Raw genomic sequence first — 27,190 nt, 5'->3', positions numbered from 1 at the left:
AGATGACCTGATTATCAGGTCGGTAGGTAGATAGGTCAGTCAAACTTTATTAACAAACCAGCGTTCTGACAACTATCCCAGCATGCACCGCGCGCTTCTTCTACGGGCGAAAATGAAGTCGGCGGCTGCTTACCGTAGTTGCTAGACCTGTTGTGGCTCAATATTGGTCCATATATAAGGCTCACCGGATTATAAGGCGCACTGTTGGCTTTTGAGGAATTTGAAGGGTTTTAGGTGTGCCTTATAGTGCAGAAAATACAGTACTATTTGAGTGTATCAATGCATAACGATGTTATGATTCTTATGTAATGCTCATGGGAATGTTTTCTGAAGCTGTCTCTCCAAACCTTATATTACAATAAAGTTGTTGAATTACTTCTTGTTTGTCTGCTATCCACCCTCAAGAACATCCTTGAATGTTTAATTTCCTTTATGAAAGCAAACACATATGCTTGCAATCTGTTTTGTAAACAGATTGTCAATGTATGTGGATGGAATAAAACCCTCCTATAAAACTGTATGTTGTGTTCTTCTCTAGGCTTTTTCTCCTGAGTCTTCAGTGAGCAGAGTCTTTGAACATTGTAAAACATTACAATAAATATTGATAAAGAATATATATTCTTTCTCTTGTTCTTGAAACAGTTTTTCCTAACTCTTGGTTAAAGATAATTTCAAATCATGTGATAGTAAAGAATCACAGTAGCCCAACAAGTTCTGCTCCTACCATGGTAGTTTTTACTCGGCCTCCTGTTTGTGTGCAGGTCCAGCCCGATTTATTGACCAGGATATTACAACCCTCATCATCCAAACATGGAATCATTTTGCACCACTGTTCACTCCTGACGATTTGAACTGGGGGGAAAGAACAAAACATGTCAGCTTTGTCATTTTTATTCCTTTAATGTTTTTCTGTAGGTGTAACCTTTTGAAACTGTCTCAAAACTGAATGAAAGGCTAATTTGCAAATATATGTTTAATTGGTCACTTGGGTATAAAGATCAAACACAGAACATTCTGTCAAAATATCACAGAAACAATAAATATTACATTTAAGTTGAAAATATGAATATTTTTTAGAAAATATGAATATATTTTATTTTCATAATGGTCATTTGGGGATGCATATTCATATTATTAAAATAATATAAACTATGATTTATTATTTTATAAAAATAAAACAATATTTAATAATATGAACTATTTTATTATTAGAAATATTTAAATATTATGAACATATTTACATTTCTAATATAATCATGATATTAGGAAATAATATAAGACAAACTATATAGCTCAAAATTATTCATACCCATGAATCAGATTGAGATGTAAATTTTTTATTGAACTAGAAAGATTGTTTCTGAAAGAAAATTAGACATATCTGATAAGATGACAAAACAACACAAGTTTTTGAATGTATTGGTAACACTTTATTTGAAGGGGTGTGCATAAGACTTACATGACACTGTCATGATTATGACACTGTCATGTTCATGAAGAAGTCTTTGTGAATATTTATGACTTGTCATTATGTCATTTAGTAAATATGACACTTTAATACAAAGTTGACAATGTTTAAAATGTCTTTGCTATGACAACTTATTAACCTACCGTATTTTCCGCACTATAAGGCTCACTGGATTATAAGGCGCACCTTCAATGAATGGCGTATTTTAAAACTTTTTTCATATATAAGGCGCACAAAATAGACATTACAGTAGAGGCTGGAGTTACGTTATGCATCCACTAGATGGAGCTCCACTAAACGGAATGTCAACAAAACAGTCCGACTCTGGTCGGGGAGAGCCTTCCTCAACTGGGCTGGGGCGTGGGCGGACGATGGTCACCCTTCTCTGTTCGTGCTAAATGACCTGCAGACGACCTGATTCTAGACAGTCGGTAGGTAGATGGGTCAGTCAAACTTTATTAACAAACCAGCGTTCTGACAACTATCCCAGCATGCACCGTGCGCTTCTTCTTCTACGGGAGAAAATGAAGTCGGCAGCTGCTTACCGTAGATGCTAGACCTGTTGTGGCTCAATATTGGTCCATACATAAGGCGCACCGGATTGTAAGGCGCACTGTCGGCTTTTGAGGAAATTGAAGGTTTTTAGGTGCGCCTTATAGTGCAGAAAATACGGTAGTCAAAAATATTTTTGTTATGACAACCGGTTTTATGATATTGAAGGCCAAGGAGAAATCCAGAAAGAGCAGACAGATGTAAGAGTTCCTGTTCTCTAGGTGGGTGAGGGCTGTGTTGACCACCAATGAGATGGCATCAGCAGTAAAACAGTTCCTTCTGTAGGCCTACTGATGGGGGTCCACAGTGGCACGATGGAGCCCTTGATGTGAGTCACAACCAGCCTCTTCAAGCACTTCATGACCACCGATGTTAAGGCTATAGGTTGGTAGTCATTCAGGCCTGTCACTGTGGAGCACTTGGGGATAGGGACAATACTGGCGGTCTTTAAGCAGGTAGGTACAGATGACAGTGATAGTAAGGTGTGGAAGATGTCCATCAACACCTCAGACAGCTTATGTGCACAGTCCCTCAGTACATGCCCTGGGATGTTGTCGGGGTCTGCAGCCTTGTGAGGGTTGATTTTCCTGGAGGGACTTACCCTGTGGTCTCACAGAGAGGCGTGTCACCAGGTAGTGGTATTATCTGGTGCTGAGGGGGAGTGTTAGGATCCTCAAAGTGGGAATAGAACTTATTGAGTGCATCTGGCAATGAGGGGTCCTTTGGGCATCGTGCATCCCTGATGTTGTAGTCTGTGATGCATTTGATGACCTTCCATATGCACCAGGCGGTGGTGAAGGGACCTTGAATTTTCTGGGCGTATGTGGCCTTGGTCCTCACAATGCTAGCAGTCGGTTCTTTCCTTACCTCTCGGAATGCTGATGGCTTGCCTGTCCTTAATGCAATGTCCCTAGCTTTCAGTAGAGCTCTCACCTCAGCATGTAGCCAGGGTTTCTGGTTTGAGTAACAGGATACTGTCTTGGTGATGACATCATTGGCACACTTGGAGATGAAGCCCAGAACAGAGAAAGTTGTCTGCCACCTTTTCTTCATAAGTAACCGCCTCTTTGAAAACCTGCCGATCTGTGCCCTGAAAACAGTCCTGGAGCACAGAGGCTGCGTCTTTTAATGTATCCTTACCTTACCTCAAGTCAAGTGGAACACACTGGACTATTTATAACTGTTTTATTTATGCATAGTTATAATAGCTAGCTATAATCAAAAACTAAAACAGAATGATTTATTCTTTAACATTAAAAAAAAAGGTTGTTTCAACAGTATTAGCTTTTACTTTGCTCTGATAGTGTCAACCATCTCCTTCGTTATAATGTTCCTATAGCGCTCTGCAAACTGGGAGATCTTGTTGTCTTCATTTCCTGGAAGCAGCCCTTTGAAGGTGTCGGGAAATGTGATCACTAGCTCAGCAATTATAGCTGTTCTTGCAATGTTGTGGTCAACATTAATCATGGTGAGAGCCTTCTCATGAATTCAAACATGGCCAATCATTTCAGGCCATTCTCATCACAGGTGATGACTCAATCCACTGTGGTCACTTAAAAAGGAACAAAAACAAATAAAGAAACAATGTGATCTTAATTCAGCGTTTAAATAACTACCATTCCAAGAATGTCTGTTGCTGCACATTGTCAGAATGGTAGACTGGTAGACAAATGTGCAGTAACACTGCAAATTTTGATAATATAATTATCAAAATTCTTTTCATTTCTTAATACATGTAGCATAATTATGAGAGCTGAACAAAACTATACTAATCAAATATTTGTTTGATAGAAGTTCAAATAGCCTACCATGTTATTCCTAATGCATCATTTAATCATTCAGCACACGAGTGTATCTTATAACTTAATGAGCATTCAAAATTATTTCCCATCACATACTCTGGCTTGTGGATGTTTTCAAGAGGTTTATTAATAAATAAATAGATTAAGCACCTGTTTGACATTTGACAATGTTTAGTTACCTGGTCTTTTCACCCAAAGAAGGAACATGCGATTTTTCAAAAAAAACATTTAAGTGTGCATTCAGGACCAGTGTTGAAAAACACTGGATTAGATGATGGTATTTCAATCATTAGAATTCAACCACAAAACAACATTGAGTCAATGACATATTTTCAACTTTAGTTCATTGACTAGGATTGGATGATTGTTTTGTCATGATATGTGTTTCTGTGTACTTATTGCAAGGGTTTTCTGTGTTCAGTTCTGTCCTGTGAGTCTCTGTTGTCTCTGCGTCTTCCCTGTTGATTGCTTCCCAGGTGTGTCTCGTTCCCTTGATTACCCTCCCAGTGTATTTAAGTCCACCTGTTGTCTTTGTCTCTTGTCGGGTCCTTGTCTTACATGTGTCATTTGCTGTCAGACTTATGTTGAAAGCTGTCTTTGTCTTCAGTTGTTAGGTCGATGCTCTCCAGTGGAACTGCTAAGTCCTGGGTAGGGTCAAGGTTGTCGGTGCCTGTCGCAGTGGCAACCCTCGAACCCGTTGATGAACACCTTCGGTGAGGGACGCTGTCCACGGTTCATTATTTCATTAATTTGGCTGAATCATGATAAACTGCCACCTTTTGCCTTGGAAATCAAAACTAGCAAAACTGCTACATTGCTTTCACAGACTTGGTTCCTTTTCCTGTCGAAGGTAGCCAATATTTTAATCATATTTAACTCTGTAACCTGTTCAAACACTTCTTATTAAACTTCTTAACTTCTTTAATAACACTTAGTGTTTCTGTGTGTGTGATAGGCATGTCACACACGCTTATGTGTGACATGCCTATCACACTTCTTCTTATTAAAGAAGTGTTTGAAATGGGAGGGAGCGGCTGAGTGTTACCACTAACCCACAGCTTTGTATGGGAGCCAAGAGCAGGGGAACTATTGCAGCTGACAGTAAAAAAAAATAAAGTATGCCTTTATTGCCATCTTCAAGGTAGAGCCTTTAAAACCACAAAATAAAATCGGAATATTTTTCTAGAAAACTCTGGTGCTGACCTTTAAGTTTAAGTTATGATACTTCCCAAATATTTAATTCCTACATATTTATAGGTTCTTAGCCATCCAGAACATTACACCCCGCCGACGCCCAAAACGTTTAAAGCAACTTTAATTATAATTTAAATAACACGACTTGTATTGAGAACCACTGCAATATGAGGAATTTTATTAAGTGGAGTTACTTATTAAAACTTGGTTTTATTTAGAGCCTTAAGTTTTTGTAAAGGTGCAGCAGAGATTAGATCTGTGACTCTGAACCAAACTCATATCTAAGCAACAGTTGAATCTTAGTTTGACTTCTATGGGTCTCAACAGGTTGTTTACTGAGAAAAACACTTTTGTTATTCATTGCTACTTACTAGTCATTTTTGATGGTGCAGCTTGAAGACAAAAAAAATTAAACCACATTTTACTGTAACTTTGCCGAACCTCCCAAAATTGCTTTTAAAAAATGTCCCTGTTTATGGTCCCCCACAATAATGAGATGGGATTTACGCCCTTGGGCCAAAGGACGCTAATGAAGATATGCTACAGGTGTAGGGTTGCCACCCGTCCCGTAAAATACGGAATCGTCCCATATTTGGCTGTTAAAGGTTGCGTCCGGTATTGAACCGATACAGGACACGATTTGTTCCGTATTTCTATAAATGTCCGATAGACATGCCTATCACACACACATATCAACACTAAGTGTAACAATAATGACCAAAATAAAACACAGGAAATATTAAGGTCAACTAAATTGTCATGGCGGGATGTAAATAGGACCCCCAACAAAGTTACAGACCACCGCTGTTGTGGTTGCCTAGAGACGGACACTACGTATCCGCAGTGAGCTGCTATCGACCGCGTCTTTTTAAAACATCCTCATCCTGATACCCCTTTGGTCCTTAGAACCAAAACCTCTCATAAAGATACAGACGTGAGAGGGAAGACTCAAATCCCAGGCTCAATAATGTTAGTGAGGATGAATACAGGCAATTAAAACAAATGTGTCCATCGTGGCGCGGTGGCCTGCTGTATGAATGGATCAGGAGAGGAATTGTAGACATGTCAGAGCCTAAAAAACAGACATCAGCGTCTCTTTATTCCTCACTCATCATCCTGAGACTGATATGGTACAGAACATGTTATTATTGATTCAGTTTCTTATTGTGCTTTTAGTAGACTGGTATGGTCTGGTTATTTAATTTATAATAATATCAGCCAAAATGATATAAATGGTCTGTTAAAGAACAAATCATACTAAGAGATTAACAGTAAATACATAAATATTTCCTACTTTAAAAATGTTTGTTAGGGCTTTCTGTTTGTTTTATTAATAAATGTTGACATCTTTTTTAATTCAATGTTTAGTGGTCATTTAATGTATTATTAATGTCAGACATAGACTTTTAAAATATTGTTTCTCTGCAGCAGCCATCCCATCCCATGAGAGTCAGGCGACACGCTCCGTGGTGGGCGTCCCTTATTTTAATTTCTGAAAGGTGGCAACCCTATCTCAATGTCTTTGTTTAAACTCCACCACCACTATTGGTTTTGCAGAAACTGTACAGACCTTTTTACACAAGAGAAACGCACAATTTTTCAAGACGTTTCTCAGGTGCTTGAGAAAATAAGTTCCTGCCCCTCGCCCCTTCTCCATGTCCATAGGAAACCAACTTCAGCTTTGAAACGAAAGTTACGACGGTAACTACGGTTCTATTTCATCCCTACTGACCGCCAGAGGCGGTGCTTAAAGCACTGAATGATCACTCTTGCGCATGCACAGGTCGAGAATCTTATACCAACATGGTCACGTGTGACCCCCGGTGACGTCGGTAAGTCTATATAGTCACGTGACAATGACAGCTCAGTCCCTTAATCTTCTCGCGAACACGATGATTCCGAGGGACCGAACGCTCTGGCAGTCATCCGGGATTCATAGAACCGTAGTTACAGTCGTAACTTTCGTTCTATTTCATCCCTACAGACCGCCAGAGGCGGTGCTTAAAGCACTGGATGACAATTACCAACAGAGTCCTGAGGAATCACACCCAGAAAAAACAATCCCCAAACATGCCTACCTCACTGGGATGACGAACGCTGGGACAGGACCCCTTCCAGTGGGTGAAAGGCGGCCAGGTTCACCCTGTAAAATCTAGCAAAAGTATTCGGCGATGACCAGGAGGCTGCTGCACAGATAGCCTCCAGAGTGACCCCAGTCATGGCGGCCCATGACGCACTAATGCTCCTGGTGGAATGGCAACGTACACCAGCAGGAGGTTGGCGGCCCTGTAGAACGTACGCTTGTTCCACCACATCCACAATCCAACGTGCTAGACGTTGCTTGGAAAGGGCCTGCCCCTTGCGGGGCCCTGCATAGCAAACAAACAGACTATCAGACTGCCGCAGAGAAGCTGTCAGCCTGACATATGCTTCCAGTGCCCGAACAGGGCAGAGAAGTTCATCAGGCCCATCTGTGTCAAGGCGAGCAAGCTGGAGGGGCACAGAGTGGCTCACAGATGAGGCCACCTTAGGAAGGAATGTCACGTCAGGCCAAAGAGTAACGCCAGAGCCAGCCGGGTTCCAACGGCAGCAGGACTCGTGAACAGACAGCGCATGTAGTTCACCCACGCGCTTCGCCGAAGCCATGGCAAGGAGAAAGGCAGTCTTTTTTGACAAATACTCGAGGCTTACCTCTGCCAAGGGCTCAAACGGGGGAGATTGCAGCGCAATGAGGACGAGAGAGAGGTCCCACACAGGCATGACAGGGCGTAGAGGAGGGTGCAAGCGCCGGGCACCCCTCAGAAACAATGAAACGTCTTTATTATGGCCTATTGTCTCACCATTCACCACCACATGCCAACAAGAGATGGCAGCCACATAAACTTTCAGAGTGGACGGAGACCGACCCTGAGAAAGCAGTGCTTGAAGGAAGGTTAAAATAACTGAAATAGAACAGTGTACAGGATCCTCATGTCTAGCATGACACCAACTGCTAAAAACTTTCCACTTAAGAGTGTACACCAGCCGCGTCGAGGGGGCCTGGGCATTAGTCATTGCCCGATATCCCCGTCATACTCTGAGAAGGAGATGCCGGGCCTCGTAGCGGCCAAACCCAGAGCTGGAGGCGACTGGGATTGGGATGCAGGATCCGACCCCCCAGCTGTGACAGAAGGTCCTTCCGGAGGGGAAGAGGCATTGGAGAGCTGCAACAGAGCCTGTGCAGCAGTGGAAACCAGGTTCTCCCCGGCCATAAGGGGGCCACTAGAAGGACCTGATGCCCCTCCTGAAGGACTCTCAGGAGTGTTGGGCCTATCAGGGGAAGCGGCGGAAAGGCATAGAGTAGCACTCTTGGCCAGTCGTGTGCCAGTGCATCCTGACCCAGAGGACTGGCACTGTCTGCCAGGGAGAACCAAAGTGGGCAATGTGTCGTCTCTTGGGACGCAAACAAGTCCACAGCTGCCATACCGTACGTCTCCCAAATGACCCCCACTACCTCTGGGTGGAGCCTCCACTCCCCCGATGGTGGGCGTCCCCGAGACAGCATATTGGCCGGAACATTCTGCACCCCTGGAATGTGGGCTGCCCTTAGACTGGCAAAAAGAGGGGCTGCCCAGGCCAAGAGCTTCTGGGTCAGCCTCAGCAATGTTGGCGACCGTGTCCCCCCCTGATGGTTGATATGAAAAACCACCGAAGTATTGTCCGACCGCACTAGGACATGTCTCCCGCGCAGGCTCGGGAGGAAGTGCTGCAACACCCGCTGCACAGCCTGCACAGCCTCCAACTCCAAGGCGTTGATGTGCTGCAGTCTTTCCCACGGGGACCATGTCCCCCGGGCGATCTGTCGCTGCCACGACGCCCCCCATCCTGTGGTGGATGCATCGGTAGAGACAACCTCTCGACGAGCCGGAAGCGACCCCAGTGGAACCCCTTTGGTCATAAACTCTGCCTCTCGCCACTGAGCCAGTGACGCAAGGCACTGATCGGACACCAACAGTTTCCTGCGGCGGTGCAGCGTACAAGATGGGCGTAGCCTCAGGCTGTTGAGCCACATCTGTAGCGGCCGCAGAGACAGCAATCCCAGGGGTACAACTGTAGCAGCAGCAGTCAGCTTGCCCAACAGACGAAGATAAGCAAGAAAGGGGGGTGCGCGGCCAGGTAGAAAGGAGGGCAGCATTTGAAGAATGCCCTCGACACGCTGGGGCGATGGGCGAGCAGTCATAGTGAGGGAGTCCATCGTGATCCCAAGAAAGGTGACCTGCTGAGACGGAACCAAGTTGCTCTTCTGCCAGTTCACACGAAGACCCAACAAGTCTACGTGACTGAGCAAGGTGTGTGTGTCCGCCGCCTGAGCTTCTGTGGGCGCACAGATTAGCCAATCGTCCAAGTAAGGCAGGACCTTCAACCCCTTGGCCTGCAGAGGACACAGGGCTGCAGCCATGCATTGAGTGAATACACGCGGGGACAGAGAGAGCCCGAATGGAAGAACTCTGAACTGAAAATGCCTGCCCCGAAATGCGAAGCGGAGAAACTGCCAATGGTGTGGTGCAATCGGAACATGAAAGTAGGCGTCCTTCAAGTCGACCAAGGTGAACCAGTCGCCCGGGGAGATTGTCTGAAGCACTTCCCTTACGCTCAACATGTGGAACGGGATAGCCTTCAAAAACACATTGAGACCCCTGAGGTCCAAAATGGGACGGAGTCCGCCGGTCTTTTTTGGGACTAAAAAATACATTGAGTAAAAGCCCCCTGGATCCTGCGGGGGGTCGACAGGTGATATAGCGCCCAGGTTGGCCACCAAGGCATCTATCTCGAGGCTCAGAGCCTGAGCCCTTGCCTGGTCATGGATCACCGTCATCCTGACTCGACCAGGAACAGGAGGACGGCGGCAGAACTGTAGCGTGTAACCCCGAGTCAGTGTAGACACCACCCATGGATCGGGAACAAGAGCGGTCCAGCAACTGAGCTGGTCTGGGGTAAAATGTCCCACCGCCAGCTCGGTATCATTTCCGAGCCCACCTGCCGCTAAGAGGGCGGGAGGGTTGCCGAGTGGACTGCCGGGGTTGAGAAGCGATGCGAGCCCGACCCCGGGAAACATCCCGCTGGCCAGGGGGAGGCCCCGCGGAAGGCCGTGGCTGCCCCACGGAGGGTGTAGACGGGGCTGGATAAGTACGTGAAAAAGACACAGAGCCACTCTGAGCAGGGCGCTGCAGTCGCCTGCGATGAAGGCCGGCTAGCTGCTGCCTGGTATGAGAAGCCTGGGCCGACCGCTCCAAGGCTGCAAGCGCAGCTGAACCAAACAATTCCCCAGGGACCACTGGAAGACTCATCAGGGTCTTTCTACAAGCTTCAGTAAGCGGGGACTGTGCCAGCCAGACCTGGCGTCGTGCCTGGACAAGGGTAGACAGGACACGGCCAATTTCCCTGGACAAAAGAGCAAACGCATGAAGAGATCCGTCCATCAGCCCTTGAGTAGGTGCATCAATCGCCAGGCCCTCCAGAGAGGCAGAGAGACCCAGGAGTAAATGCGACAATGAATTACCGAGTGGCCCCAATCGAGCCCCCGAGTCATAAGCTCTACAGAGCAGATCATCAGTCACACGACATTGAGGACGAGGACACCTAGCAGTAGCTCTCAGAACCTCATCTGGAGCCACAATGAGGGATGCTATGGCAGGTTCAACAGAAGGCATGTGACCCAAACCAAACTTGGGCGCGTCCTGCATGGCCACCAGAGCCCTGCCATCAGAGGTCGGTCGTGAAAAGGCCTTAGTTTCTGCCCAACAAGCATGAACCTCCTTCACATAGTCGGCAGATGGGGGAACCATAAAGGACGACCTAGTAGTAGGACGCCGAAAGAAAGCACTGGAAGCATCAGGCTGGCTCTGTGGAGCATCCAGCTGCAACTGAGCAAGCGCAGTTCTCAAAGCGCCCACAATCGAATCATCCTCTTCCGGCTGAGAGCAGGAAGAGAGACGAGAACTGGCTGTTGACACACGCGAGCCAGATTCAAATGGATCCTGAAAATCAGTACCAGACGCTGCCAGGGATACAGCATCATCATCGAAACCGGAGAGCCCTGAACCCACGCTCCGTCCTGGGTCTGGGTCAGAGCCACCACTGTCTCTAAGGGACTCGAGCAGTGCTTTCATCTGCTCCAACTCGGAAGTAAGATGGGCCACCTGTCCTGATAGGCCCTCTGAATCCCAAGAGCTCTTTTTGGTCCTCTTACGTGGAGGCTGCATAGCCTCAGGAGCCATACGCTTCACAGGCTGGCTGGCACCTTGAAGGGCAGCCAAGCGAGCGGTACGCAGGGACAAGGGCAGAACAGAACAATTAGGGCAGGCCGCATCGGTCACGCCCTCTTTTAGGTGATCTAGGCCCAAACAAGAGGGACACAGATCATGTCCATCCTCCAGCTGGAGAGGGGCCAAACAGAGTCTGCAGGCCGGCACGTCCAGCATCTTACGCTCACAAGACAAGGTCAGGTCGAGCTGAAATCGCTACGCTTGACCTAGTCCGACAGACTAGGTAACCCGGTCGAGCAGAAAACGCCACCAGGAGTTCCTAGCAGAAAAGGAAGCTGCAAGGAGCACTACGATCACGTAGTATGGTTCCAAAATCGTATGAGGCAAGCCGAACACGGCTGCACAACGCTAATAAAAAACGCCAGCCCGAAAACGGCTGCGAATGAACAAAATACAGGCAAGCCGGACACGGCTGCACAATGTTAACAAAAACGCAAGCCCGAACCGGCTGCAATCAAACAAAATACAGGCAAGCCGACACGGCCGCACAATGTAAACAGTAAGCAAGCCGAAAAACGGCTGCAATTAACAAAATACAGGCAAGCCGGACACGGCTGCACAATATTAACAAAAAAGCAACTTACCAATCGAAGAACAAAAGGTGCAACAATGAGAGCTTGCACAGCCTCTGGAGGGCGAGATCCTCGCAGCTCCGACCGTAGTCTCGAGGCTACCAGCGGCAAGCAACAATCAAATTCTTACCACCAATTCAACCTGCATGCGAGAAGATGAAAAGGGACTGAGCTGTCATTGTCACGTGACTATATAGACTTACCGACGTCACCGGGGGTCACACGTGACCATGTTGGTATAAGATTCTCGACCTGTGCATGCGCAAAAGTGATCATTCAGTGCTTTAAGCACCGCCTCTGGCGGTCAGTAGGGATGAAATAGAACTCATAATATCCTCATCTGGGACATCTCTAGACCGTAGGACATGTAAATTGTCCTCAATGTCTCTGTTTAAACTTCACCATCACTACTGGCAGAAACTGTACAAACAGGCCTTTTTACCCAAAAGAGAAACGTGCAATTTTTTTTTAAAACGTTTCTCTGGATCTCGAGAAAGTAAGTGAGGGATTGTATTTTTTCTTTTTTTTTCTTTTATCCATGTCCCCTTACAGGCTACGTAAAATGCTGAAATTGTTTTCAGTAGAAGTAAAAACTATATATATATATATATATATATATATATATAAAAAAAAAAAATTCCCTTCTCACCCTCCGTGGGTGGTCTCTTTCATCCTCTGAGCTCGGGTCCTCTACCAGAGGCCTGGGAGCTTGAGGGTTCTGCGCAGTATCTTGGCTGTGCCTAGAACTGCACATTTCTGGACTGAGATGTCTGATGTTGTTCCTGGGATCTGTTTGAGCCACTGCTCCAGTTTGGGGGTGACTGCCCCGAGGGCCCCGATGACCACAGGCACCACTGTGGTCTTCACCTTCCAGGCCTTCTCCAGTTCCTCTCTGAGGCCCTGGTATTTCTCCAGTTTCTCATGCTCCTTTTTCCTGATGTTGTGGTCACTTGGTATTGCTACATCCACCACAACGGCTTTCCTCTGTTCTTTATCCACCACCACAATGTCCGGTTGGTTCGACATTACCATCTTGTCTGTCTGGATCTGGAAGTCCCACAGGATCTTAGCTCGGTCATTCTCCACCACCTTTGGGGGTGTCCCCCATTTTGACCTCGGGGCTTCCAGTCCATATTCTGCACAGATGTTCCTGTACACTATGCCCGCCACTTGGTTATGTCGTTCCATGTACGCTTTCCCTGCCAGCATCTTGCACCCTGCTGTTATGTGCTGGACTGTCTCAGAGGCCTCCTTGCACAACCTACACCTTGGGTCTTGTCTGGTGTGGTAGATCTGAGCTTCTATTGCTCTGGTGTTTAGGGCCTGTTCCTGGGCGGCCAGGATGAGGGCCTCCGTGCTGTCCTTGAGTCCAGCTTTCTCCAGCCATTGGTAGGATTTCCTGATATCAGCCACTTCAGTTATTTGTCGGTGGTACATCCCATGTAGGGGCTTGTCTTCCCATGATGGTTCCTCCAGCACCTCGTCCTCTGTTCCCCATTGCCTGAGACATTCGCTGAGCACATCGTCCGTTGAGGCTTTGTCCTTGATGTATTTATGGATCTTAGATGTTTCATCCTGGACAGTGGCTCTCACACTCACTAGTCCTCTGCCTCCTTCCTTACGGCTCGTGTACAGTCTCAGGGTGCTGGATTTGGGGTGGAACCCTCCATGCATGGTTAGTAGCTTCCGAGTCTTAACATCCGTGGCCTTCATCTCTTCCATTGGCCAGCTAATTATTCCGGCAGGGTATCTGATTACTGGTAAGGCATAGCTGTTTATTGCACGGATCTTGTTTTTGCCATTGAGCTGGCTTCTCAGGACTTGCCTTATTCGTTGGAGGTATTTGGCTGTGGCTCCTTTCCTTGTGACCTCATCGAGGTTGCCATTTGCTTGTGGTATTCCCAGGTACTTGTAGCTGTGCTCTATGTCTGCTATCGTTCCCTCTGGGAGTGAGACCCCTTCTGTGCGGACGACCTTCCCTCTCTTTGTAACCATCCGGCCACACTTCTCTAGTCCGAATGACATCCCAATGTCAGTGCTGTAGATCCTGGTGGTGTGGATCAGTGAGTCGATGTCTCGCTCGCTCTTGGCGTACAGCTTGATGTCATCCATGTAGAGGAGGTGACTGATTGTGGCCCCATTCTTAAGTCGGTATCCGTAGCCAGTCTTGTTGATGATTTGGCTGAGGGGGTTCAGGCCTATGCAGAACAGCAGTGGGGACAGAGCATCTCCTTGGTATATGCCACATTTATATATATATATATATATATATATATATATATATATATATATATATATATATATAAACACAGCCATGATTGACAGAATTTATTTCAAATTGTTCTAGTCCATGAATGCATTCAAACAATGAATGAAATAAAATAAACAGCAGCTCAGCTTTTCCTCTGCAGTTTCTCAAAAATGTTTTAAAGACTCTCCAGAGAAAAATAATAAGTAAGCACAAAATGTAACCCTTTTTATGAGCAAAATTACTTTTTACGATACCACTTAATTGAAGTCTTGTATGTATAATCCATATGTGTTGAAGGAAAATGCAAATATAGGGAAGACTGTATGGACTGGCTGAGGCTATACAATAAAGTGAAGTATGAAGAAAGAACTCTGGATCATGTTATTCTTGGTTACTTATCCTGTGTCCTCCATGTGCTTTTCTAGGACAGTTCTCATAAAAAAAAACTTCAGCCTTTGGAGAAAAGCAAAAATCATACCATCAACACAGGCCGGTTTGGTTCGTATTGTTCCAGCAATCTGTCCTTTCCTGCAGGCACAGCGGACTGTCTGGCGGGCGATAGTTGTCCTGGGCTGGCTGCTGTCTCGGTCCAGAGTTACAATCTCACAGGTTCCTGCCACCAGATGACCTAGTGAGAGCATTTAAAGAGAAAATGATCTAATTACATGACATTTCAGTGGGTGCCACTTGATGTGTTCATTATTGAAGCTAGATAAAATTTTTAAAAAATATTTGCAATAACATACATTTTAAGTTAATACATAACATATTATGTAAGATTTATAAGTAAACTAATTTTAATTTGTTGAAAATAATATAGCTTCATTCTAAATAACTAAATTTTTCAACATTCAAAGTTCTTATTGTAAAATTAAAAAACCTTTAATTTTTTAAAGGTTTTTTGGCTCTAGTGACCTTTATTTGAGAGTGTTATGACAGAAGAGAAGGGAAATGAGAGAGGGAAGACATGTGGCAAAGGTCACCAGGGCCGGAATCAAGCCTGTGACGGCCGCATCTAGGACTAAGGCCTCCATATGTGGGTTGTGCTTAACCCCTGTGCCACCACAGCACACCTGTAAGCTAAAGTCAGTCACATTTAGCTTAAAGAAAGAACACCCCCTGGTGAAAAATAAATATACTAAGTATGTTAAATTTTAGCATACTGGTAGCGACAAATATTTACAAGCCACCGTCTTCTTAATTCAGGATCGCTTGGAAATCCATGAAAACTTAAAAGCCCATTATATTTTGGGGCATTTCTGAATAAAGAGCACAATGTTTTTGTTTGATAGAAATGATTCTGATTTTTATATTGACATTGATGAACAGACACACTTTTACAGTGTTTTATTAAAGAACATATTTGCATAATGTAATGTACATTTAACGTTTCAAGACAACAAATAATTTTCTTGTATTTATTTTTTATACATTGAGAAATGACTTTTGATTTATAAATCAGTCATTGTCAAACATTAAACTACATATTTTTCTTTTTTCCAGAGAATTTACAGTATGTCAACTCTGCTATTGACAGCAAAGAGTGAAAATAATTCTAACAGAGTAAATTATTTTTTATTTCATTATATAAGCTACATTAATACTCTACTACTTCAGGTTGAGATATTTAAAAATACATAAAAAGTGAAAGAATAAAACATTTATTTATTATACTGGGAACACTGGTCAAAGGCTTCAGTCTGCTGGTCACACTGGGAGAACTCAATGACTTCTGAGACGTCCTGGTTCACAGGCTAAAGCCAAGGATAAAAGAGAAATTATCCAAAAGTGAAATAGAAAATATGTTTCCTTCACATTCATAAAAAGCCATTTTCAGCATGTTGGGCTCTGACTCGTAGCATCTTTATAGCTAAATACCGACATGGAGAAGCTGAGCTGGAAACAGACTGAAGAACAGCAGCTCCAGCTCTGATCCTGACTCATCTTTCCTCACTAAATCCTCTGGTTTCTAATGAACTTCTCCTCTAACAGCGGGTTTCTCTCTCATTAGAAAACAGTATGAAAACATTAGCTGCTATGCTAACAATCAGCGGTTATTTCGGGCCAATTTAGCTACATAGGAAATATTTCTCGATTGTTTAGAAGCGATTTTCTGGCTGCAAAGTAATTCTGATCTTTCATCCTTACCTGTGAAAGGTAAAGCCAATGAATCCAATTTGTTTCGTAAAACGGTTGAAACAAGTTCACACAGCACAGGACTTAATGAGCTCCGATCCATAGACATCGCTCTGCTGCCACATAGAAGATGGCGGCGACGTAAAGCTAGCTGCTGCTAGCTGGTTTACTCTCCGATCGGAGGCTGGTTTCTTTAAATACAGTTGGAGAATGGTAAATTGACAATGACTGATAACGGCTAAAACTTAAATACTGTTTTATTAAAGTTAATACAGAAAGTGAACCTCTAAACGTTACAGCACTGACAGACAGCGGTGTATATATGTTCCCAACTGTGGCTAAAGCTGCTGCTAGCTGGTTTATTCTCCGATCGGAGGCTGTTTATTATATACACAGTTAGAGAATGGTGGATTGACAATGAGTAATAACGGCTAACACGTAAATGCTCTTGTAATTAACCTTACCTTTTAGTATATCCTTAAGATAATGAGTATCCGTGAATTTTTCAGTCAGGTTTCCCGAGGCAAAATCACACCAGAAGTAAAGATACACCTCTTCGAGTCTGACATCACTGTGAAAAGGGTCTCCAGAAAAACTTCCGGTTCAGAAGTAAAACGAGCTGTAGTCCAATCAGCAATTTCTTAGGTCTCCACTGGGACCTATCTTTTCCGTTTTCTTAATGTCGTTGTGCTTCGTTAATGTTGTAGTGTTTTGCACCTCAGGGTGCAAAACACTACACCCTGAGTAGTGAAGAGCACCGGAACTTCCTCCTCAGATAATAATCGCTGGAGCAGAAGCACAGTGTCCGGCTCTTTTATTAAAATTCTCCCCTTCTTCAGGGTTTTTACATAAACAAACTTAAATATAATTATACCAAATAAATAAAACTATAAGTGAACAAAATATGTATTTGCTCAAGTGTACCAATGCTTTTAAAGATATTGTGTATATTTTAAGATATATGCTCAAAATAGAATTTTTTAAACTTCACTTAACGCTTACTTTAAAAGTAAACTATTAAATATACTGACATTTCAGTATGTTCTAAATTACATCTCAGTGGACCCTAGTTAAAAAAATATACTTTAGTATATTTCAAAGTATATTTAGTATATTTAAGTACTACCTATTAATACATACAAGGTATGCTAAAATTAAGCTTGTACCAATTTTGGGAATGAGACACACCTGGGAACAATCAAGGGGAAACCAGGACAACATGGAGACTCAGTAGATAGAAACCTAAAATAAACACGCAGAAAAACTCAAATCCCAACAAATTTAAATACTATTAAAATACACTAAGCACAAAATGAGTTGTTCCAAAATGTCACACTTTAAGTTAACTAATCCTAAGTGAACTTGAAGTATACTCATGATTAGTCTGACTTAAAGTATGTTTAAGAATGCTCAAATTTAACATACTTAGTATATTTATTTTTCAACAGTGCGGAAAGCCTGAAAATTAAATAAAACTGGAACGATATTCTGCTTTGGTGTTTTTACATACTTTTTTGTGTGGGAAATGTTTCCATGTTTTTTATGTTAATTCCTGACACACTTGAATTTTATCTTTGCTCTGTGGGCTCATGTTTGTTGGTTGCCATGGAAAGCTGGCACAGACTGAGAAAAAAAGATTATAACTGTTTTAAATTGTTTTCCACTTGTTTTTCTACATCCCTGGACTAATTGCAACATTTGCTTGTAGAACATGGCAATATTCAAAGCAATCATCAAATAGGATGAATTACTTCATAAAGCATGTGAGCCAAAGTTTGTTCAATTTTAAACCATGGCTCCTACAGCGGCTATTAAGTAAAATTTAATTATTGGCCATTACAAAATAGAAATGTGCTTAGTCCTCTCTTGTATCTTGACAAAACTGACAGAAACCAAACTGACTATATCCAGAGAGATATAGATATTTTACATATCCAAACATCTGCACTTTTCTCAGCTTTAATTTAAGCCAAAATGCATAGAAATTGAATAAGAAATATGGGGGGCTACAACCATTTTTTGTGACAGATTCCTGCTCATCCTGCATTGGAACAATCTGCTTTAGTGGACATCAAATAATGCATAGTAATGGCGTCCGCAGGTTCACGTCACTAGCTGTAGTGGCTAATGTCCAACATCCAATCCAGTAATATTGATGGTCACTCTACTCCCTACTCCTGTATGAAGTGCTCAACTTTTTGAGCACTCGATATAATCAGGTAGTAAAAGGCATTTATATTGTTGTGATAATCCTTCACAGAAAAGATTGGTGAATTTTGTAATTGTTTTCAACTGTGAGCAAGTATTGAGCAAATATACAGACTGATTCCATAAATTAGAATATGACCAGGAGTGAAAGTAGGGGGGTACAGTCGGGTACTGCGTACCCCTAAAAGATTTAGCGGAGGTACGCAGTACCAGCAAGAGAGGAGAGCGGCTGTCTGCTGTAAAGAATCAACGGGTTCACTGTGCAGCCGTGACTGATTAGTTTTTCAAGAACAATCTAAAACATGACTTAATCAGTTAATAAATAACTTTTTTTCCCATTTCATATTGTTTCTGAACTCTTAGTGCTTTGCTAGAGCAGCGGTGCAATAAGTCGATCGTGGAAGGTTTTGAGTCGATCTCAGCATTAGGAGACAAACTGAACGCCGCCAGGAAGCTGAGACCAGCACATCCTCCTCTGACTCATCAAAACATTCATAACTTTATTAAAAAACAACAAAAAAGTCAATAAAACGTTTCAAATTAATGACCCAACAACAATAATAATCTCAGTGATTATTGTTTCAACAAGGTGTTGCGCAATTCTGTGCGTTTCGGTTCAATTACCAAAATAACGAGCAGAGCAGGAGTTAAAAATGAACTAATCAACCACTGCTGTGTTCAGGGAGGCTTATTAATGATCGCAAAATAAATATCAAGCCTGAAAACCTGATATTGTAACGAATGTTATGTTTTTAAAGTAATCTCTGGTCAGTTTGTGGATCGCAGGAGGTAGCCAAGGCAATGGCTGTGCTGAAATGACAGAGAGAGACGGAGAGTAAAAAGGTGCGAGTGGTTTAGAGTTGATCACCTGTTCAGTTATTTTACCTTAGTTTACCTTTTCTGTGGCTCATCACAGCCGCTGTAGTTTCTGAACGTTCAATAAACAACAAACTTGGACTGATTACCTCGTTCTTTGTGACTATACGTCATTTACAACAAACATCAAACACGGTAAATATGTTTCATTAAGTATTTAACAAACAAATGGCTTCTACCGCGATAATTATGTGAAATTAAATTAATTGTCTAATATAAAAAAATAGTTTTTTGCCCCTTATTTAGTGGAAATATTGATGTTGATGAGACTTTCTCCAAAATTATAACCTTTTTCAACCTTTATAGCTCCACTGTTGAAAATGAGGCTTTAACATTCACAAATGACATTGAAATAAAATCCAGTCCAACATCTGGTTTGAGGTGATTCCTCTGGAACCTGTTGGAGGAAAAATATCCCAACTTCAGAAGATGAGCTTTAACCTAACCTCTTATACCCTCAGGGGGTATAAATAAATTTAAACTTAACATTTTGGGCAAAACCTTTATGCGGAATAGTTTTTGAAAGATCAAAGCCTCTTTTAGCGGATAATAAAAAATAAAAAAAAATTTAAAGGCACGTGGAGCCTTTGTTTACAGAGCGAGCCGAGGTCGTGGCAGCTGGACCCACCGGTGGGTCCGTCGGGTTCTAGGGGCTAACAGAGCTCTGTGGTTCCTCCTGTCAGTATGAGAGTCAGGGTGAGGAGGCGCCATGTTAGGAAGATGAAGCTGCAGGATCTTCAGAACAAACAGGTCATGATGCTGGGCTGCTGATTATCCCTCTGTCTGGACACAGGATCAATAGAACCAGTTTAAAAGCTAAAATGAATGGATGAATGGACATGGAAAACTGGGATGACTCCATGCCATGATGTTCAGAATTTAGGTCTCATGACATCTCAAGGTTCAACATTGCAGCCAGTGGGCTGAAGGAAATACAGCAAGAGCTACCAGCTTTTATCACTTCGCCAAAAAATTAATCGGCACGGAAACTCCAAAGCTATATATATATATATATATATATATATATATATATATATATATATATATATATATATATATATATATATATAAAATGATTATTTATTTATTTATTTTATTTTTATAGTACCCCCAAGAATTTAAAACTACTTTCACCCCTGAATATGACTGAAAAGTTTCTTTTTTGTAATTCCATCACCAAGTGAAAGACGTTATATAGATTAATAAGACAACTGTGACGGGCGCCTGTCACTATTGTGAATGAATCCCTGTTTAATTGCTGTTTTCTTCTTGCAGTTGATTGGCTGGCGAGAGTTTAAAGGGATCAAGCCCCACCCACCAGGGCAGTGAGGAAGTTGGGAGAGCTCCTGGTTGGTGGCGTGTCTCCATGCCTCGCTCCCGCTCCTTCAATGTGTTTTCTTGTTGGTTAACTTTCCTTTTGTGTTGTTAGGTCTGGGGATCGTTGGCCAAGCCAAGGTTTTTCCGGTTTTTGGTTGTAGGGTGAATGATCTGGCGAGGCAGGGCGAGGGGAGCGGCCCGAATCCGACGGCCAACTGCTGGCTGGTTCGTGAATGCTCCCACTCTTTTGTTTATTTGCCACGATTCCCCAGTACCTCTATGTCCAGCCACAGTCTGAATAAAACTTTTGTTTTATATAACTTGGTCTGGACCTTTTATGTTGTGTGCCCTGTGCGGGCCGTAACAACAACGGATGTTTAAAGATGTTTATAACTCTGAGTATGCTTAATAGTTGCTAAAAGGTTTAATTTTTAAAAGGTACTTTTAACCTGACGAGCCTTATCAGGACGTATATCCTAATTTATTGAACAGAATATATTGCATTCATATTTGGGTTCTGGCTGTATTTTTAGCACAAAAAAAGGCTTCCAGTCACATAACTGTGGGTGCATCAGTGCCCTCCTCTTCCACACAACGGGTCCCCACTAACTTGCAGCACAAAGTTACACCCTTGAGGATAAGCATTGCTTATGTTGTTGAACTGCTGTCACTAAACTGTCAATGTTTTGAGGCATGAACACATTATTTACAACTTTGTTAAACAACATTATATCAAGTTCCACTATAAGGATTAATAATTTTTATTCTTTGCCATTTTAACAAAATAGTAAAGATTATTAAGCACCTACAAATATATATATATATATATATATATCTACAACATGGAAGCTCATGTCAGGCATCATAGCAGCTAAGATAAGCGGGCACATGGATAAATACATGAGCACGGCACAGAAGGGCATCGGCATAAATAGCAGAGGAGCCAAACACCAACTCCTTGTAGACCACACAGTCGCCCGAGACTGCAAAACCCGACACACCAACCTGTGCACCGCTTGGATTGATTACAAGTAAGCCTATGACTCAATGCCACATACCTGGATCATTGAATGCTTACAGATGTACAACATCAACAGGACTCTAAGAGCCTTCATTGCAAACTCGATGGGGCTGTGGAAAACCACCCTTGAAGCCAACTGCAAACCACTTGCACAAGTGTCCATCAAATGTGACATATACCAAGGAGATGCTCTGTCCCCACTGCTGTTCTGCATAGGCCTGAACCCCCTTAGCCAAATCATCAACAAGACTGGCTACGGATACCGACTCAAGAATGGGGCCACAATCAGTCACCTCCTATACATGGATGACATCAAGCTGTATGCCAAGAGCGAGCGAGACATCGACTCACTGATCCACACCACCAGGATCTACAGCACTGACATTGGGATGTCATTCGGACTAGAGAAGTGTGGCCGGATGGTTACAAAGAGAGGGAAGGTCGTCCGCACAGAAGGGGTCTCACTCCCAGAGGGAACAATAGCAGACATAGAGCACAGCTACAAGTACCTGGGAATACCACAAGCAAATGGCAACCTTGATGAGGTCACAAGGAAAGGAGCCACAGCCAAATACCTCCAACGAATAAGGCAAGTCCTGAGAAGCCAGCTCAATGGCAAGAACAAGATCCGTGCAATAAACAGCTATGCCTTACCAGTAATCAGATACCCTGCCGGAATAATTAGCTGGCCAATGGAAGAGATAAAGGCCACGGACGTTAAGACTCGGAAGCTACTAACCATGCATGGAGGGTTCCACCCCAAATCCAGCACCCTGAGACTGTACACAAGCCGTAAGGAAGGAGGCAGAGGACTAGTGAGTGTGAGAGCCACTGTCCAGGATGAAACATCCAAGATCCATAAATACATCAAGGACAAAGCCTCAATGGACGATGTGCTCAGCGAATGTCTCAGACAATGGGGAACAGAGGACGAGGTGCTGGATGAACCATCATGGGAAGACAAGCCCCTACATGGGATGTACCACCGACAAATAACTGAGGTGGCTGATATCAGGAAATCCTACCAATGGCTGGAGAAAGCTGGACTCAAGGACAGCACAGAGGCCCTCATCCTGGCCGCCCAGGAACAGGCCCTAAACACCAGAGCAATAGAGGCTCAGATCTACCACACCAGACAAGACCCAAGGTGTAGGTTGTGCAAGGAGGCCTCTGAGACAGTCCAGCACATAACAGCAGGGTGCAAGATGCTGGCAGGGAAAGCGTACATGGAACGACATAACCAAGTGGCGGGCATAGTGTACAGGAACATCTGTGCAGAATATGGACTGGAAGCCCCGAGGTCAAAGTGGGGAACACCCCCAAAGGTGGTGGAGAATGACCGAGCTAAGATCCTGTGGGACTTCCAGATCCAGACAGACAAGATGGTAATGGCGAACCAACCGGACATTATGGTGGTGGATAATGAACAGAGGAAAGCCGTTGTGGTGGATGTAGCAATACCAAGTGACCACAACATCAGGAAAAAGGAGCACGAGAAACTGGAGAAATACCAGGGCCTCAGAGAGGAACTGGAGAAGGCCTGGAAGGTGAAGACCACAGTGGTGCCTGTGGTCATCGGGGCCCTCGGGCAGTCACCCCCAAACTGGAGCAGGGGCTCAAACAGATCCCAGGAACAACATCGGACATCTCAGTCCAGAAATGTGCAGTTCTAGGCACAGCCAAGATACTGGAGGAGAACCTCAAGCTCCCAGGCCTCTGGTAGAGGACCCGAGCTCAGAGGATGAAAGAGACCACCTGCGGAGGGTGAGAAGGGAATTTTTATATATATATATATATAGAGAGAGAGAGAGAGAGAGAGAGAGAGAGAGAGAGAGAGAGAGAAAATCACCTTCTCATGATCTCTGTTTTGTGGGGGTTTATTTCTGTATGATCTTTCCATGTTTTGGGTTTTTTCCGGTCCTTGGTGTCATTTAGCTTCTGTTGATTAGGAATCTCTTTCACCTGCTCCCTTTGTTATTTAAGTCCGCGTTCACTTGTCTGTGGCGCGGGATCGTTGTCAGATCGTTGTCAGAACGTCTCCTGATTGTACCTGGGTGTAAGATGAAGAATAAAAGCAGAAAAACACGCCGTCGCCTGGCTGAGCCTTCGTTCCAAGCGATCTCAACACCCATCTTGACAGAACGATCCCGCCAACTTGCTGGGACAAGTCGAGGCTCAGACGGCGTCACTCCGCTCTCTAGTTCTCCTCCGAGGGTGGAGGAGAGTGAGTTGTGGAGTTTCTTCTACGGGGACCGAGAGGACTACTTTCTGTGGGGGGTCCCCTGTTCGTCGGAAGGAGGACGGACTCAGCATGTTCGCCAACCTGAGCCGACGTCTCATGCTGCAAGGTCTCTCCCCCGAGGGGTCGCCTCTGCTCCGGGTTTCCCAGCCCGGGCCACCGGGTTGAGGGTGCTAGGGCCTGGCTTACCTGAACCGCCCACCACCTCGTCCGGGGCTTCAGACTCACCGAGCGGGTTGGGACTGAATACCTCCCCTGACGCTTCGCACCTTTCCCGCGAAGGTTGGGGAGACGAGCCCACCAGTTATGAAGACGCTGGGAGGCTTTTGGTCGGTTTTCTCTACGGGGTCCTGTTGGAGGTTGTTAGTTTCCCGACCTCCGAGCGTCCAGCAGTTCCAGTGTTCCAGTCCGCTCCGGAGAGGATTGTGAGTCCTGCTCCGGAACTTCCAGTAGTTCCAGAGTTCCAGTCCGTTCCGGAGAGGATTGTGAGTCCTGCTCCGGAACTTCCAGTAGTTCCAGAGTTCCAGTCCGTTCCGGAGAGGATTGTGAGTCCTGCTCCGGAACTTCCAGTAGTTCCAGTGTTCCAGTCCGTTCCGGAGAGGATAGTGAGTCCTGCTCCGGAACTTCCTGCAGTTCCAGTGTTCCAGTCCGTTCCGGAGAGGATTGTGAGTCCTGCTCCGGAACTTCCGGCAGTTCCAGTGTTCCAGTCCGTTCCGGAGAGGATTGTGAGTCCTGCTCCGGAACTTCCAGTAGTTCCAGTGTTCCAGTCCGTTCCGGAGAGGATAGTGAGTCCTGCTCCGGAACTTCCTGCAGTTCCAGTGTTCCAGTCCGTTCCGGAGAGGATTGTGAGTCCTGCTCCGGAACTTCCGGCAGTTCCAGTGTTCCAGTCCGTTCCGGAGAGGATTGTGAGTCCTGCTCCGGAACTTCCAGCAGTTCCAGTGTTCCAGTCCGTTCCGGAGAGGATTGTGAGTCCTGCTCCGGAACTTCCAGCAGTTCCAGTGTTCCAGTCTGTCCTGGGGAGGATTGAGAATCCTACTCCAGCGTTTCCTGTATTCGAGCCCGTTCCAGAGCTGCTCCCAGATCCTGATCTGGAGCGTCCAGCGGTTTCTGTGTCCTTGCCGGTTCCGAAGGAGTTCCGTGATCCTGATCCAGAGTTCATGGAGGTCCCCGAGCTTCTCCCCGTGCCAGAGGAGTTCACAGATCCTGTTCCTGAGTTCCTGGGATTCCTAGAGCCCTTACCTGTTCCAGCGGAGTCTTGCGATCCAGTTCCGGAACTTCTGGGAGTTCCGGGTCCCCGGTCTGTTCCCTTGGAAACCTGTGGTCCTGAGTTTGAGACCTCGGGCTCGCCTGGAGGCCCACGGGCTCCGGAGTTCTCAGACGTTCCAGCTCCAGGTTTTCGGGTGATCCCCGGATCCTTGCTATCTGGTTCACTGAGGCAAGTTTCAGGGCCGGTGGACGTTGTAACTTTTGAGGGCCACATTGAGCATGCTCAGGGGAGCGTGGGTCTTCGTCGACGGACTGCCGCTAGACGCCGTCTACTCTATGGTCTTCGATGTTTGTCACGTGGACGGATCTCACGTCGGGGCCCTGGCTGGTCGCCTGAGGTCAGGCGGATTTGGCGTAGGCGTTTGGGTCGACCACCGGAAAGACTTTGGACATTATCATGGCGGTCAGGCCGTCCACCTGACGTAAGACAGACCAACATCCGGGTCCGTGTCTTACTGGTTTATGGACTCTTGGGGGGCTTTCCCATGTCCGTCTCTGTGACGGTGTTTTTTGTTTTTTGCTCTGCTTCACACCAGTTTTGGGTCGCTTTTGACTTTGTGTTTTTTTTCAGTTAGTTTTGGGCGTCTGGAATCCGCCCTTCAGGGGGGGATTCTGTCATGATCTCTGTTTTGTGGGGGTTTATTTCTGTATGATCTTTCCATGTTTTGGGTTTTTTCCGGTCCTTGGTGTCATTTAGCTTCTGTTGATTAGGAATCTCTTTCACCTGCTCCCTTTGTTATTTAAGTCCGCGTTCACTTGTCTGTGGCGCGGGATCGTTGTCAGATCGTTGTCAGAACGTCTCCTGATTGTACCTGGGTGTAAGATGAAGAATAAAAGCAGAAAAACACGCCGTCGCCTGGCTGAGCCTTCGTTCCAAGCGATCTCAACACCCATCTTGACACACCTGGGTGGAACATGGTGTGCTAAATACTAAGACATAATTTAATGATGTTTTGAGGCAGATTATTTGCCTCGAGGAATTTTAATAATCGAGGAATTCGGGTCATTCAAGGAATTGTTGCAGAACTAAGCTGAATTTTACTGCATTTTTAAGTTCCTTTTTTTTTTGATGTATAATCTAGTTTTACTTTTATTTATTTTTTTTGAGGCATGAAATGTTAAATTTGTCAAATTTCTTCTAAAACTGTCAGAAACTGAGGCAGTTTAGAGAAATAGCTAAACAAGCCCACAGCAGAATATGAGCATGGGAACACTTACTGTGAATAAAGCTGTGGTGAAATGTGTGCAAAAGTAAACTTCATACTGTCTGAATAACTTCTTGGGAAATGGCCAAATCCTCTCAGTAAAACCATGAGCGATCCAACTCGATTTTCATGAGATTAGTACATAGTTTATATTGGCAATCTATACGTACCAGCACTCAGCAGGTGGTTATGGAGAAGCAGGAAGCAGCCCGCGGTGGCCGTCAGAGTCCAGGTCAGCCGGAGAAGCAGCATGAGGGAGACCAGAGGGAGAAACATCAGAACCAAAATGATTCGATCCGTGCTGCTGAGCCTTCTTCACGTCCATATATTCAGTCCAATTGGAGTAAGATGAGAACCAAACTAACTCATCATCGGGAGCTGTAGCCTGAATTACCACATTAACTATTTAAAAGTGATATATCCTTTAAAATGAAAAAAGCTCGTACTCTCGTACTAGTTCTGGTGGTCAGCAGAGCCCGGTGTGCTGCTGCTGCTTGTGGTCCGTTCCACAGCAACACGTTCTTCTGAATTACACATTTACCCCAGATAATAAGTTTGCCAACTCTCTAATACACCTCAGTCCGTTTCTGATGTGTCGGGTTTCCAGACTGGCGTAAGTCCACCGGGAGATCAGAGGAGTCGGCTCCGGTGGAAGCTGCTGCTATAGCGGGCATGTTGCGCTTGTTTCCCTGCAGGAAGTTCAGAGAGAACCACTGTTGTTGCTGCTTTCTGAGAATCCTCTCTCCTCCAGTCCGATGCAAGCCGCTTTATAACTGTC

At 44.7% G+C, this 27,190-nt stretch overlaps 1 protein-coding gene across 1 annotated transcript; it reads right to left on the bottom strand.

The window, feature by feature from the left end:
* Positions 1–694: 694 nt before the first annotated feature.
* LOC148159551 (chemokine-like protein TAFA-5) lies at positions 695–27,190 on the bottom strand. Its single transcript, XM_088006761.1, has 3 exons — positions 26,583–27,190; positions 14,623–14,772; positions 695–852 (listed from the first exon to the last, which is right to left on the bottom strand). Exons 1-3 carry the CDS (start codon positions 26,686–26,688, stop codon positions 695–697), a joined length of 414 nt encoding a protein of 137 aa, XP_087862887.1. The 5' UTR covers positions 26,689–27,190.

Source organism: Poecilia mexicana, unplaced genomic scaffold, assembly GCF_051168715.1.
Source record: "Poecilia mexicana isolate PSO_F unplaced genomic scaffold, ASM5116871v1 scaffold_6, whole genome shotgun sequence".
In the NCBI taxonomy this organism is placed as follows: domain Eukaryota; kingdom Metazoa; phylum Chordata; class Actinopteri; order Cyprinodontiformes; family Poeciliidae; genus Poecilia; species Poecilia mexicana.
The sequence above is the reverse complement of the archived record's forward strand: the minus strand, read 5'-3'. Positions and strand labels throughout refer to the sequence as shown.

Excerpts from the sequence above, each read along its gene's own strand:
- LOC148159551 (XM_088006761.1), bottom strand. The coding sequence starts at position 26,688 with ATGTTTCTCCCTCTGGTCTCCCTCATGCTGCTTCTCCGGCTGACCTGG. Across the intron at positions 14,773-26,582 it reads TAACCACCTGCTGAGTGCTG|GTCATCTGGTGGCAGGAACC; the intron begins GTACGTATAGAT and ends TGCTCTCACTAG. Across the intron at positions 853-14,622 it reads CAAACCGGCCTGTGTTGATG|TTCAAATCGTCAGGAGTGAA; the intron begins GTATGATTTTTG and ends CTTTCCCCCCAG.